Source organism: Hippoglossus stenolepis, chromosome 12, assembly GCF_022539355.2.
Source record: "Hippoglossus stenolepis isolate QCI-W04-F060 chromosome 12, HSTE1.2, whole genome shotgun sequence".
Lineage (NCBI taxonomy): Eukaryota > Metazoa > Chordata > Actinopteri > Pleuronectiformes > Pleuronectidae > Hippoglossus > Hippoglossus stenolepis.
The window spans coordinates 19,032,710-19,049,112 of record NC_061494.1 but is presented as its reverse complement, the minus strand read 5'-3'; the positions used below and the strand labels follow the sequence as shown (position 1 = coordinate 19,049,112).

The 16,403-nt window shown below is 41.3% G+C and overlaps 1 protein-coding gene across 1 annotated transcript in view; it reads right to left on the bottom strand.

Moving 5' to 3' along the window:
- Positions 1 to 16,403, bottom strand: part of arid5b (AT-rich interaction domain 5B) — a 78,935-nt gene that overhangs the window by 12,110 nt on the left and 50,422 nt on the right. Inside the window, exons 5-8 of the mRNA XM_035171952.2 lie at positions 10,687 to 10,850; positions 8,599 to 8,872; positions 2,681 to 2,733; positions 1,359 to 1,456 (exon numbers count right to left, since the gene is read on the bottom strand). Coding sequence (XP_035027843.2) covers positions 1,359 to 1,456; positions 2,681 to 2,733; positions 8,599 to 8,872; positions 10,687 to 10,850 — 589 coding nt within the window. The remainder of the gene's footprint in view (positions 1 to 1,358; positions 1,457 to 2,680; positions 2,734 to 8,598; positions 8,873 to 10,686; positions 10,851 to 16,403) is intronic.

Below are 16,403 nucleotides of genomic sequence, written 5' to 3'. Positions count from 1 at the left end.
TTCATTGAAATTGTATTGATATTGAACGTATCATGTGTCCAAATCACACCAAATTCAACACTGCACTTCCTTGTTCCCTTAACAATGCATGTGTCAAGTGTCGGGTTGATAAGATGAACGGTTCTCAAGATATAAAAGCCATATACAGACTTACAGAGATAAGGAACTCTACTGTGCAGCAGCTCCTCCTCCCTGTTGATGTTGTGAGGAAGTACTACAGGATGAACAATGACGGCGCCCTCAGCCGAACACTGTGAGCTTGTGTACAAACACAACACACCGAAACATACTCTCACACGTACGGTTTCACAAATCTTCCTGGAAAACCCGTTCCGGCCGCCAACGCCTATGCTGGCAAATTTGCTTACAGCGTGCAATCTTGACACAATATGAAGCTCAGTCATATGGTAGTGCTGGCATACTGCTGTAGGTGGTGACAGGTGTGTGTGTGTGTGTGTGTGTGTGTGTGTGTGTGTGTGTGTGTGTGTGTGTGTGTGTGTGTGTGTGTGTGTGTGTGTGTGTGTGAGTGTGAGTGCGCCTAAGCTTTGCTGATGCATGAACCTGCAGCAGCGGGAGAGAAGTGGAGAGGGTCGTCGGCCCGGAGGAGAGAGCTGCTTCATGAGTGACTGGTTATCTGTTGTTGGGAAGATTGTGTTTGGCATTTGTTTAACCTTGGGAAAGCAGGTGTGTGTGTGTGTTGGGGGGGGGGTGTGTGCAAGCAGCCCTGCATAATACCCTCACAGCTCCCTCAGGATCACATCCATATGCTTTCTTTGGTAACACTGAGTGATCATAATGTGCAGGTTCAGGACGCTGCAGTATCCGACTGGATTATTAGATGCATACATTACACTTCTTTTCTATCTCGCTATGCGTATACATGGTGGAGAGGGAGGTTACTCTCTCTGTGTGTGTGTGTGTGTGTCCATGTAGGTCAGTTAATAATTTAAAAACTTTGCCTTCATTTGGAGCTTTTAAATCCTCTCGTAGAGCGGAATGGGAGGAGTTTACAGCATAATTGGTTCCATAGTGCCTTGCAACTAATCAATTAATCCTAAGAAAAGAATGGACTCTCATCGCCTCGTGAATTGATTCAGGCCCATGAGGAATGCATTTCTTAATACTATTAGAACTGCGTGTGAGAGACGATTTGCCAACTATCCTCAAACACTCGACTTCATGTGTGTGTGATCACGTCGGCTTCCTCTGAACAGGATCAATATTTGTCTTGCAGCGTCCGACATTGTGAAATCATATTTGATGCAGCTGTGCGGGGGTTTACACACAAACTCTTCCACATGTGCGTGCGTTACAGCGACGTGTCGTATATATATATGTGCGACCGCCGAACACCTCACCTCTCGTAGTGTCTCCGTGTACACGTGGCTGCACTTGTGCTGCTGGGGTTCCCGCCCAATTCATCATATACATGCTTCCACTGTCTGCGCACCGTGATCTGCGAGGGACGGACGAGAAGACACAAGAGAGTAATGAGAAAGAGAGACAAAGGATGGAAATAAAAATGAATGTGGAATGAGGGAAATTGAAAAAACATGTGAGGGAGAAAAGAAAAAACAAAGGAGTCCATAAGTGGTTGACATCATTGTGAGGTCTTGGGGAGTTACTGAGTCATGATGTTCCAGTTATTGAATCCTCAACACTCAATTCTCTAACATAATAAGCTTTGTTAACATCATGCAGTCACTTGTTCCTGCTGTAACCTCTTATCCCATAACAGACGACAGGCTACGACACAAAACACAAAACTCCGGGCGGCCACAGAGCAACAAAAAAAAAAAGCCACGGCATTAAGCGGGAGATAATCAGCTGCAGATATTTGAGGGGTTTTGAAAGGATCCGAGCCACAGTTATATGATGTGTATCCTGTTTATGGTCAGATCTGGCTGTGTGTGTCTGTGTGTGTGTGTGTGTGTGTGTGTGTGTGTGTGTGTGTGTGTGTGTGTGTGTGTGTGTGTGTGTGTGTGTGTGTGTGTGTGTGTGTGTGTGTGTGTGTGTGTGTGTGTGTGTGTGTGGATCGCGTTGTATCAGCGAGCTAACAAAAAAGAAACAGACGTGACCATTCCACTGACGACTTCACATCACACGTTGACTTCGCTTTGGAAAAACGTTGTCGATGAATAGTGAGTGAATAATTGGCAGGCGAGGCAGCCAAGTTTAAAGCCTCGGCATCATATACAATATTTCTGCCTCACGTTGTGTGTGTGTGTGTGTGTGTGTGTGTGTGTGTGTGTGTGTGTGTGTGTGTGTGTGTGTGTGTGTGTGTGTGTGTGTGTGTGTGTGTGTGTGTGTGCACTTATGGGCATTTCTCAACATGGGAAAAAAATGAGCGATCTGACCAATTTCCTTCTGACCAGTGTTGAGCAGAGGAACATGTGTTTTCCACTCTTAAGAGGGGGGTTTCAAACAATGGCATCATTTTTTGCTAAATGTGGCTCTGAGCAAGACTTTCTTCTTGGGAAAATAGTGACTGACCTCAAGGGGCAAAAGGAGGGCAGAAAGAGAGAGAGCGAGTGCGAGAGAGAAAGAGGGGAGGTAGGTAGAAAGACAAGAGAGGGCGGGAGACGTAAGGAGGAGGGAAAAAGAGAAAGAGGGGGAGACGGACGAAGGGAGAGAGGGAGGGAGGGAGAAGGAATATATTGCCACATATGTGAATACTTACCAACTCATATCCTCCAAGTTTCTGAGCAGCTTGAAACATGGTCCAAAGGTTGACTGTGGGAGACAGAAGACAAACAAGGCAGTCAGGAACGCTGGGAAAGGACCCGAGCTGAAACACATGACGTCAACATATACAGTCGTTACAGCAGAGAGGGGCAGATAAATGCAGTGCTGCAGGAAGTGTTCAGATCCTTTCCTTGAGTAGCAGTAAAACCGGAATGTAAATACACTTCATTACAAAGTGAAGCGGTTTATTTTAGTATCAACAGGGAAAACGCACCTAAATATCAAACGCGGGAGCGCTCGTTATGCCGAGTGGCTCCTTCCCCAGTTTTACACCGTGTGCATAACTGGATTAGTAGCAACATAAAATGATGCAGTTGGAAAATGATGGAGTTAATTTTACAATCTCTAAACTGTTTTTCCTTTTACGACGGAGTATTAAGGCCACTTAACATGAAAAAAAAAAACATCATAGATTTCGAGATTAAAGTCGTAATTTTACAAGAGCAAGTTGTAATATCACATTATCCTACGGAGAAACAGGAAAGATGGTGCAATAAGCTGAGTCCGTTCCAAGGAAAGAACCACACAGACTTGTGTCTTCTGTGAAGGAGGAAATGTTTGGTAGTTGTCGAGTGTATTGTTGCTTACATCTGCATTTTATTCAAAGGGATTTCGTAGTTTCTCAAGAAACCAGGAGTTAAAGTTCTGCTTACTGCTAATTTCACTAAAACATGTTTTTTTCTTTATTCTTGTGACACTGTGACTTTTTCATAAAATTAGACTTTATTCCCGAATATAATGACATGATTTTGCAAGACTTTTTTTCATAATATTACGTCTTTATTCTTGCGCCATATTTTTCCCTTTAAGTGGCGCTGGTTCCTCTTCGTATTGTTCTAACCATTACAATGCACCATATTTCATAAGCTGACAATATATTTTAAAAGCAAAATAATATCATTCTGCAAAAAACTTTGCAACCACAGCTGTGAGATCAGAATATATTTAACGGGCCGACAGATTGATAGATTGACTGTCAGACAGACAGACAGACAGACAGATAGACAGATAGACAGATAGACAGATAGATAGACAGATAGACAGATAGACAGATAGATAGACAGAAGACAGACAGACAGACAGACAGACAGACACAGACAGACACAGACAGATAGATAGACAGATAGACAGATAGATGGATGCACTCCAGCTAAAATAATGTAAATCAATATCGAGCGCTTGTACAATCACGGCTGTTTGATAAAATGCTGCCTATGCTTCATCCTGACAAAAAGGAATTTGTTAACCCTCCGCTCCAGCCTGCAGGTATGAATGAAAACCATTACAAGCATCAAGCGCCTGGCAATATGCTCAAACTTCTGTTTGAACTAATGCAAATTAATTTGCATTGATTTGGTCATGCAAACACCCCATGACAGGCCGTATCAAACGACACGTCTTGTGTAACATCCTAAAAATAGTCATGAAAGCTTCCAGAAAGGCTTGAAATGGCTGTCTGTCTTTGAAAGAGAAATATTTCCCACAAACAAAGAGGCACAAGTTCATCGGAGGACTTTCTGTGCCAATGACATTTGTATTTGCCTTCTGTAACATCATTGTTTAACATTTTTATGTGAAGGCCTATAAATAAGAAAAGGAGGCCTCGCCTGGGGAGGAATCCATCAAAATTCAATCTGTGCGTACACAAAGCCTTGCATTTGTCAAAATGACATTTTCCTATCTCCGCATTTGACAGCATTGATTTTTTCCTTCCCTTCTCACTGCGACCGTTGTCAATGCACGGGTGGAATAACAAAGGGAGCTGGGTAGGTTTTTCTGTTTGAACTGAGCACTCTGGCGTATTGTGCTTGCCGACTGTGAAAACAGAAAACTGGTCTATTTAACTAGCTTGTTATGCATCGACTGTAATTACAACAATGGTACACGGGACTGGGAGGGGACAGGACAGATAAAGGAAATGAGAGAACATGCCTATTTCTTAGATGTCTTGTCATTAGCAATTTCTTTTCTTAATTCCCCTCTATTTGGCAGGGGCAATTATCACTGAGATAAGGATGACAAAACAGGGACACAATGCAGCCTCAATGACACAACCATGGCATGGCAATTAGACAACAAGGCTGAAAGACGGAAACAAATTGGAACTGATGTTCACAATCACATGCTGAGGCACACATGCGTCTGGAATAGCTACATTTACACACGCGCACACTATTACTAGTTAATCTTCCAGATCAAGGACATTCAGAATATATAATGTAACAACTACTATTCCGGGTTTTATTCCTCCGCACTGTGCTCCATCCTTCATTTCCTTCAATGCCTCGGCTGCACCCATACAACTTCAATGGCTGCAGCTGTGGAGTCAATATTAACCAAGCGATAAAAAATAGAAGGACGGCAACTCACATGAATAAAACTGCAGCCACAGTTTCCCCTTCTGCGAATGTACTGCTCCTCAAACGTTACAGCCAACTACTGCCTGTCAACTCTGTGATTCAGGTGCATTCAGCCTCTGTGAATGGGTTCACTGGAGTAATTTAGAGCAACAGTTATTCAAGGACTGTTGAACTGAGGCATCTTGGGGTCTTTTGTGCATTAGATAAACATAAAAGAAGACAAACGTATTCAAGATGGAACATTTAATTAACCAAAGGAAAATGGTAGATGAAGAATTTCTGTAAATTCTTAAGCAGAAATAGTGGAAAATGTGGGAAATTATCTTAATAGTCTTTAGTTGCAGCCCTATACTGATAATAGAGACATTGTTTGACCCAAATCTCAATACATGTTGTTTTTTTCTATAACTCTAAAATATATTTGTGTTTTGTGAAAGGAAAATAATTGTTATATTAGTCTTTAGTTTACATATTGGAAATATAATCATTATCTGACTCAAATTTCAAGTTGTGCTCTTCAACATGAGTTTGTTTTTCTATGAGAGCAAATTTTAAATATATTTGGGTTTTGGATTTTTGTCTGAATCTGAATATGTCGGCTTGTGCCTTCAGGAAAACGTGAAGGATATTTTTTCAGATATTTTAGAGACAAACGAGACGAACTGGGAAAATAATAATCAGACCCATTTATGTAAAGTCCTCATTAGAGTTGCAGTATCCAGCTTCTCAACAAGTTGAAGGATATGATGGCCGTCAGTGTAAAATACATTATTATCACAGACATGGAGTTAAGATGCTGACTGGTCTCAGATCTGCGCCCGGGCTCTAAGATGTTTAATACATACACCCCCCGAAGTGAAATATAAATTCACCATGAGGGTGAGGCAGGCAAACAAGAGGGTTAGACCAGCGAAATTAAAATCACTGGGTTTTAAAATATGTTATGAGCCATTCGAGGTGAAGGCGAATCAACTGCTGGTTAGTTCATGAATCTCTGCGGGGTTGTCAAGAGGTAGATTTGCAGTCTTTAAAATAAACAGGTCTGACTCCGCAGCTTGAAGATGAGGTGGAATATACAACAATAAAATGTGGATAATGGATTCCGATGGCGGGTTTTCTTTCTTTTTCCTGAATCAAATGTATATTTTAGTTGGACCAGCCAACAAAGCACCGGGTGAGTCTGTGAAACCACTCAACCATCTGTTGCTTTGCTAAACTCTGCATCAACTTCATCCAATGATTTACAACTCAAATGCAACTTAAACATCATCGTTTCAATTTTCCATCCCAGGATTCTTTGATCGCTTAATGCATCTGTGGCCAGTTTAAAGGAAGAATATGAAAACAGCACCTGATTGCATCTGAGGGGTTTGTTGTATTAATTATGATGTGTTTCCCCTCCCCTTCCCATGTGCTGATGTGTGCACGCTGCCAAGGACGAAGTTTAAACAGCATGATTTCACCGTTTAATGAGGGCCGCGCTTATGATGTGTCTGGTTTTGCGATTCAAAGCATGCACTGTATGTAAAGCAGTTGGCGAGTGGACCTCGACTCCATCCCGACCTCAAACCGAGAAACGCCGAGCAGAAGTGAAGCGTGTTGGGGATGCAACTCTCCCCTCCATCGCTCGCTGCAGCTTCCTGGCTCACTCGCTCTATCCCCCTCAACCACAATGACCTATTTAAGCAACAACGTGTCGGCAGTCTAGATGACAAGATTGTCAAAATGCCGCGGTGAGGTTAGCAGAGTGGAGGTGACCACAGCTTACCTTGGTGTAATAGTTTAGAATAATGACTTTCACTGTGCTATAAACTGTCACAGTTAAATTCAACAGACGTCTCTCTCTCTCTCGTTAATTTGCCGGTGCTGCGGTTTCCGCGTTCTGACGGGAGCGGCTAAATCTTTCTTTCTTGGCTCGTTTGACATTAATGCAAATGTGATTTCCCTTCCTCGAAATAAAGACTGAGAAAGAAGTCAATTTGGAGAAAACACCGTTTGAGGAGAGAGAGAGAGAGAAGAGAGAGAGAGAGAGAGAGAGAGAGAGAGAGAGAGAGAGCGTTGTCGCGTGTGTCGCTTTCGAGATCAAACGCATTAAACAAAATGCACCTCTTTTTTTCTTTCAGTTCCTGGAGACCAGAGTGTTGCCACTTATGATGTTTACGAGCATGTTTCTCCTCTCTGTCCCGTGTCGACCGAGTGCGAGCTAAGCATCCGACCTATATTAGAAATCTTTCATCAGACGTGTTTCCCATACATGTGATGTTCTTCTAACACTGTTAGAGGACGTTCTTGGCCTTAAAAAAAAAAAAACCCTTTGACAAGTGTGAGAAGATATTCTCCCCTTTTATAAAAGCAAACCAAAACGTGCTCTGACAGGAAGCCTCCAGAGTCTCTCACTACTCGCAAGATCAGATTTTTCTCAGTGTAGACAATTATTCCCCTAGTTTATTACTAGTGCAGATTTAATGTGTTTTTTTACAGTTTAACAGCAGAGTAATTTAGAGATTTTGGGCAGTAGGCCTGCAGTAGTTGGCTTGGCCCCCTAAACCTCTCGTTTTCTGGATGGCCAAGAAAGAATCTGCCTTTGACTTGACTCAAACACAGCTACTGCTTCCTCAACTGGGGGGGGGGGGCGAGTATAGAAAAAGTTGGTGAGAGGTGCTGATTAAAATCCACACAGGGTTTTCCCCCGCTGCCTATTTCACTTGTCCTGTGTAAGACTTAGAGTTTCACTCTGATATCCAAACTCTGATTTGAAACATGCCTCTGTTTCTTATCTCCACGCACAAGAAATTAAAGGGTTCAAGTAATCAGTATTTTCCTGTTTGCATGGAAATTCTGAATAACAGTTGGTACTTTTATGTCATTTGCTGAGAACTGATAACTACTTATCTTCCCCGATGGTGTTATTACCCAATGTCCTGTTCACACTCATGTGGACATTCAGCAAAACAAACTGTCCACTGTGTTTGAGCCTCTCGTTCACACACGAGCCACGTTTCAAGTCACAAAACTGATATTTTTCACAAATACCTTCCTTTTCAAAAACTCCAGTTTCTGTGTGAACGTGTGAAACTGAGCGTTTAGGAAACAATAACATCACAGCTTACTCTGAAGTTGCACATGCCTACGGTTGCTTGCATCAGAAATTATAACAACAACAACAAAAACAACAATGGCGCCTATTTACCCGTTGACAGGAGAATAAACTCACTAAGCACACTCACAAAATAATAATAATATGAAAGATCGTTATCATCATATAATTTATGTTTGTTTGAGCGTTTGTACTCATGGGGATTTTTTTTTTTTTTAAACAATGGTGAAAATATCAGCTCAGAAAAATATCTGCAGTAGTGTAGACAAGAGCTAAATCTCCAAAATAAACCAAGTAAAATAAATCCACACAAACTTTACTAAGAGACTAGTGAGTGTAAGCTGGAGTGCGCCCTTGCTTAAACATTGCCAGTGAGGGAATAAGAACTCTACTCACTCTGTTTGAAGCCGAGGAAGGGAATCCTCTCTATGGGCGTGTCTCTGTCTTTCATGTACTTGTACAGTGATACTAAGAAAGTCTGCTCCTCCGCTCGACTCTCCTCTGATGTTTCCTCCTCTTTGTTCTCCTCCCTCTCGCTTCTCTCCTCCTTTTCTTTCTCCTTCTCCCTCTCCTTCTCCTCTGCGGAGGACCTCTTGCTGAGGCCGTTGGCCTTGTATTTGGCTGCTGGTGTTAGTTTTCCGTTGGGTACCGTTTTGCAGTTGTGTTTGACCTGCAGACAGAGAGTGTGAGGAGTTAGGCGGATGAGGTTGCAGAAGAAGAATTGAATCCTGAGCAGAGAGTGTTATTCAGATGATGTCAGGCGCTCTGGATGAGACGTGTCCGGGTTCAAGCACAAACAAATATTCTTACAGGCACCAGGCGCAGCCTCTCATTGATTATCAATGGAGCAGCTCCTCTTGTCATCAGAGATTAGGAGCAGATTAGTTTGACTGCAGCTTCAAGAGAGAATTGCTAATATTGATTTAACTGCTTCAAGGTCATTGGAACAACAAGTACGGAATGGGCTTTCAGAGGAGGTTATTTCCTCCACTTTGAATATTACAACCAATGTGGGAGAGGCGCTGGATAAAAAGCAGCAGAATCAATAATACAAAGTGTAAATATTCCACTGAAAATCATTGATTTCTTTAATAAAATATGACAAAAGTCTGCCAATGCGGGGTGAATTAGATTTCCATTTTTTACAGAAGATATTTGAGTCGTCTGTGTTCATTATGCTGCCTCTTGTTTTTGGAAAATCCAGTGGAAAAACCGTAAAAACATGTTTTCGTCCCCCTGTGGGAGATGCTGTACATGTTAAAATGTCTATTATTGTGGTTGGAGGAAGAGAAAAGACTTCGAGACACCGAGGCTGATGTTGAATAACAATGACATCCTCACAGAATAAATTAGTCAGATGAAAGCAAATTATGTCGGTGCGGCGCTGCAGCGATTAGTCATTCAATCTACCCACAAAAAAGAAGTGAGAAAATAATTTGGCAAAACCTTTAAATCACTTAAACTGTTTTTAAAAGACACCACTTCCAGCTTGTAATTACTCTTATGTGATGATAAATGGAATAATGTTTAATATTTTCAACCAATGGCTGCACAAAAAAAGGGGATTTGAGGACATTGTTTTGGATTTCATGAAACATTTTACACCGTATTCTGACAGAATATGGACCAAACGATTAATGAATCAAGAAAATAATCTGTAGATTAATCAATAATGAAATTCATCACTAACTCATTTGACCTAGTAACCACAATCGTTGTATCTGTCAACTATGTCATCCAGTAGTGTAGAGTATATGTGTGTGTGTGTGTGTTGCCTTCACAGTCACATGCACTACATGTACTCTACAGAATGTAATCACACGGTTCTGTCTCTGAGTGAATCAGCAGTTTAAATGCTGTCACCCTTGTTGTGTGACTGATAAACTTTAAAGCAGTTTGCTGTAAACATGAGTTAAGATCTGATAACTGTACAACTACTGTACGACAGGAGACTTCACTGTTTACTGTACAATATGTTTCATATCATGTACTTTATTTCCCTGAATTATATGTTTATATGAGTTATACCATTTGTGATGAACTTCTGCTGAAACAGTATTTGCATAATTCACTTCTATAAACTTATATATTTGTGTTTTCTGCAGATAATATTTCTGTCTGTAGTGACGGGTTATTGTATGTGCAAATGTTCTATATTTTCATTTTATTTTAAATGTTCTACTATATGCTATTTCATACTTTTATATGTTCTCACATCAAACCTCATGGATCAATCAAGTTTATCTTATCTTAATATATACACACACATTTATGTATGTATTATTTTCAGTATAGTATGTTAATCCATTTTCTTTTATCTCTTATTTCTTAATTTATATAATTCAAAGAACACTTGCTCTCTTTTATGACCTCTCAGTTTGTCTGTGAGCTGCTGTAACATGTGAATTCCCCCCCTCAGGGATCTCTTGTTATTTTCTGTCACTTTACATTTCCTCATGTACATTTCTTATCGCCTGATCTTACCTTGGTTGTAATTTTGCTCTCAGGGCTGCAGGGGTCCTGTGCTGCCACTGCCGCTGATCCCTGGGTTGACCCTGACGACCCTTGACCCTGAGCCTGACCCTGGGAGTCCCTCCTCTGAGAAATGGACAGTTTCTTCTTCCGAGGTCGCCCTTTGAGGTTGGGAGCTGAGGGGGAAAGGAAACGTCGGCGATGAGATTGATCCATTTAGGTGGAGGAGGACTGGTGCTGATGCAGCACTGTGCCTTTCCTATTTCCACCTCTTTGCTGCCAGCATTTGGTTAAGTTTAATATTTTCCTCTTCATCTATTTCATTTGAAAGGAAGAATATAAAAAAAGACATGTGAAAACTTTTACGACCAAGAATGCATTTCCCCTCTGGGAACACTGACTCGTCTCTGACAGGAACATTTACAATCAGAGAAAGGAATTTCACAGGCCTGCTCGCCTGTAGCTAATTATTTTTAAACTGGATTAGTTGGATGGGGTAGCAGGCCACCAAATTGCTCCAATGTGCGAGTAAACACGATCCTCAAGTTCCCTCTCACCCTCGAAGAGAAACAACATTCAAATTCAGACAGATGTATTTTTAAGATTTCACACGAGGGCGTCGGAACAGTCAAGCAGTTAGTATAATACAGTAAATGACAGACGCTGGTTAACCCACAAACCCACTAAAGGGAATAAATTTTAAGCAAACAGTCCCTGCTAAGACAAATATTCGACACAGATGCGGCAAAACTCAGAGCTTTTATGTGTTTTTCACCACAACAACATGTATAATACAGCAGTGTTTTGTCTTGTTTTTCCACAGTCGTCCTCAGTCATCAGTGAAATAAAGAATTACATTACGCTGTAGCACCTCAGACGTTCTGATCATCATGCATCTATTTTTTGCTCTGTCTCTGGTTAGAGCCCGCTCATGTCTTAAAGCTGAACGCTGTTAATTAAAAACACATGAATCTGCCTGATAGGAGCTCTTTGTTTGAAAGGCTGGCAGATATAATTGCTCAGTTCACATTACACACACAATAAAGAATTTAAGCCCTCCAAGTCCTTTGTACACCCACGTTTATGTCAACCCGCGACAGTAATGTAACTACTTGGCAAAGTGCCTCGCCTCCACGCAGCAACACAAACACAGATAAGCTCAAAGGAGAGAGAGAGTGAAAGAGAAACTTCAAATAATCCAAGTTCAGTCACGTATTCACAGCGTCAACGTTCTTTTCCTTCCAACTGCAATGACAATTAAATCACATCCAAGGTTGTTCTCTGCCAAAAGGACTGTGATTATTTTTGTCGGATCGAATTCGCATAAAAAAAATTAAAAAAAAGAAATGTAACAATAACAACTGAGTTGAATAAAACTAAGAGGCAAGTCATTAAAATGGGTGAAATGATCAAAACTCAGCAACCTATCACTCCACGTTGTTGTTTTCACAACCGCTACGCTGCGGAGGAACAGGGCAGGGAAAATTCCAAGGGCATTTGTCTTCCCTTTAGCGCACACGCACACGCACACACACACACACACACACACACACACACACACATAAAGAACTAGTTTTCAATGCTCTAATCTTTACTTAGAAAGCTCTGGGTGTGTTTCCTCCCTCAGTGTTTTCTCACTCTGTCGCTTTTATTCTGCCAATTACTCATTAATGCTGAGAAATTACATAAACCACATGATTTATTTATACTTGAGTTGAATTTTAAGACCGGGGCAGATACACAAGCACTAAATATTCATCGAATAGATAAAACCACATATCATAACCTTTATAGCCTCGGCTCATTTTCCCTTTTGTACAAACTCACATATAAATGTGTAATTAACTTAAAATACAACCCATAAATCTACCTAAACTAAAACAAATGTTGAGGAAAAACTAACTACATGCCATTGTACAGTGCATTGAAAACACATGCAGTCGTATACAACACAAACATTATGTGACACATGATAAATGCTTATAGGTTTGACTTGTCGATTTAGTTTCTAACATGTGACGCCGGGTTAAACAAGCGGGGTGAGGTCACTCTCTCGGTGCAGCTCTGTTTTTAGTCCCATCTCTAACCCTGTGACACCCTACACTGAGTTACATAACCTGCCTGTCTGTTTACATTTTTCCTCGGGTCAAATACTGCTGCATAGGAAAACGCTGTTTGCTGCAATTACAGCCAAAAACCCCTGCTGCATAGCACATGATGAGACGACAGCCAGCGAGTTTAAATGAACTGACTTATTGATGAAGCACAACCTGAGAGCTGTTAAACAACCCAGGTGGATGTTGCTGGAAACTGGGGTCAAACGATGCATTCGGGTATTTTTGTAAACATGCACAAACAGGCGCACAAGGTCAAGTGCAGACAGTCTCTCTCTGTGCTGCAGAAGTTGTGCAGACCTTGTGCTCCGCTCGCTGTTTGGCAGAGTTGCATAAGGGAGGAGTGCTCCAGCTTTAGAATAACACAAAGAAAATCAAACACAGACTGACTCTGTGAAGATTGATTTTCTAGAATGGAAAAATAGACATTTATAGTCCATAAAAAAAAACTAAGCCAACATCACAAGATGGTGATTTTATAGCACCCTGGGATATGTGATATTTTTATCTCCCTGTGGGCATTAAGTGTTTTTGTCAGTGTACTAGAAAAGAAACAGATCATTTAAGTAGACATGATACTTCCCTCAAAGAGCCAAAAATGGGCATTCTAGTCATACACCAAAAATGGCTGCTGAACAAGCTCCTCGGTTCCTTTACTCATTTACTTCCCATTGAGTGACTTCTTTCTCTGTGGTTTTCTGCTTATATGGGTCTGTGTCATGACTTTGAAATCTGCCTTGAGGTGACCAGAGGACTCTTGTGACTGGTCCTTCACAAACCCCAGAAAGCACACGCACACACATACATGCACGCACACACACACAAATAACAGTCACAGCTCATGGTACACTATACATACACACACACATATATAAACATACACACACATGTGTACATTTATATATACATACATACAGACATAAACACACACATATGTGCATATATACATATATATATATATATATATATATATATACACATATAGCTATACACCCCCCCACACACACACACACAGGTAAGCTGTATTCCATGGGGTTGGAATCCATCATGTCTGTCACAGAGCACAACCCAGTGCTATGGAAGTCAGGATGACATCAGCAGTGGGACCCCACATTCTGACAACTTGATCATCCGGATGCAGCCAAACGCTCTCAGCTCTTTACAGCTTTACAACACAGTCATGTGTAATAATCCCCCCTCCTTCAGATTCAATTAAATACAGCCCTAATACCTCTGTTTCATTACCATTCAGTTGATGTCAATGTTAATGAAAAAGTCATTAGAGACAGCGCGGGAAGGGTTCTGACAGTTCTGCAGAGCCACAGGGAACCACAACAAAATGGACTGATTGATTGAGAGGCTGCTGGGAACTAGAGGCGGATCAGGCCGACTGGAGAAATCAACTGATGGACGCCTCGGTTCATATCGCTCACGAAATGGACTGAAAAAAAAAAAAAAGAGCTCAGTATCTACATGTGTTCACTTCATGATTGTGTCCTTAAAAGGCTGGTTCCAAAAAGCAGAGAAACTACTGGTCGCTGTGGTTATGCACATGTTTTCTATCTGATTGGAGACTTACTCGTGAACTTTGGTCAGACACACATTCACATTTCTCTCAGGACAAATTGTAATTTATTAAAGTTTCTAGCGCCATTATCGGGTCTTAATATGACTGATGATATTGTTTAGGACCGAATACCTTCAATAATGCATGTGTGCTGGTGCACTGAACCATATTAGCATCGGCTGCAATAAGTGTTTAGTGCTAATTAGAAAAGGTTAGCATGCTAACATGGCTATCGCTAGTCCAATGAATGACTGAATCATTTTGGTCAAATTATGGCTGTAATAGAAGTTGACGATTAATTTCATGAGCTTTTCCAAATGTCGAGCTGAAACACTTTCAGAGTTATATTTAGAATTTGTACTTTAGATTTTTTTTTAGAATAATATCACAAAGGAGTGTAACTAATGGCAACAACTTCAGCTGAATTCCATCATCGTTTTTTATCAGTTATATAAAAAATTCAATGTTCATTTCTCTAAAAGTGTAACGTTGTGACTCAGTTGTGAAATAGTCACATCTCACACAGACTGTGACGGACTGAGGAAGAATCTGCTCTCCTCGTTTCCTTTGAAAAAAAAAAATACTCCCACTCACGTCTTCGCTCAAACTCTTAATTCTACAGTTTAACTTCGACTTCCTCTCAGCGTAACGAGGTCCAAGTTCAAACACGAAAGGTGAGAGAGGGGGAGGACGAGTGACGCATGACTACAACCAGCAGTGGTGGGTGAAAAACATGTTTTGACATATTTTGCTGTCTCACTTGGTTGCAAATTCACCAAGGGCCCCTACACCCACTCGGCAATTATCAGCATTACCTCACAGTCAAAGGTAACGTTGGTGTTGCAATGCAAGGAACGGTACAGTATCTCCCCCAGGGCAGAAAACAATACCACACAATACACAGCAACTTCATATTACTTCACCTTTTATGTAAACAAATGATTTCGAAATTGAAATAGTTTGAGCAACAGTGACGTGCCCAGAAGGGAAGAATGCCGACATCTTACAACGACAAAATAAACCAATAAAATGACCACAAAAAGAGGTTTAGAGCAAAACACGCAGCAAACCATCTAAGTAGCACGGAGGCATCGACATGTTACATTTCAGCTCCGTTATAATCAATGTGACTCCAGGAGAAATCCTCTCAGTCAATTTCAAATCGCTCCTCTGTGAGTTACACGAGGGAGCCGAGGAATTAAAGGATCTTTTTTCGAGCCGAACGCAGCGTAAAGTCATCTGTACAACATCCAGACCACAGTGACCGCGGCTCCAGGACAAACAGTTTGTCTCTGCCCAGGTGAGAAGAAATCCTCCCCTGGGTTAAGCTCTGTGTATGAAACTGTACCTGTGAATACGCCCACACACACACACACACACACACACACACACACACACACACACACACACACACACACACACACACACACAAACACAGAGACACAGAGACACAAAGGAGGTCACTTGAGTCTAACGTACAGGGTTACAGTGGTGCGTTGGAAATTTACAGCCGCTCGTAAAACACAAAACGCTGTGACAGACAGTTTTTTCAAGTGACACGCAGCAGATGCATTTTCACGTCTTAATATTTCTGATGAAAAGAGGAACTGCGGCGACGGAAAGCAGAAGCTGAGTTTTGTGACTCAAATTAGAAATAAACTGAATGAAATAAGATAGAATTAAAAAAAAATTATGATTCATGAGTTTTTAAATACGATTTATATGAAGGGAAAATAGCACCTGTCAGAAGAGAAGTAAATACAAACCTGATAACTAATGAATTAAACATAGTAAATCCTTTTAGAAAACGCCCTCTGATCCAACTCCTGAGACACAGGCTTTCGTCTGTGGAGCAGCGGAGCATCAAACGTGTGATCAGTGAGGTGATATTACACTTTGGTGGAACATTTTAACTCTGGACTGGCGGCGCAGGGACGAGTCAGGGGGAGGCGAGGGACCGACAGGACCGTGGAGAATATAAAAATACAAGCGATGAGTGATTCGTCTGCAGCAGCGACGGGCGACACTGCGTCTGCACCGCTCATCAC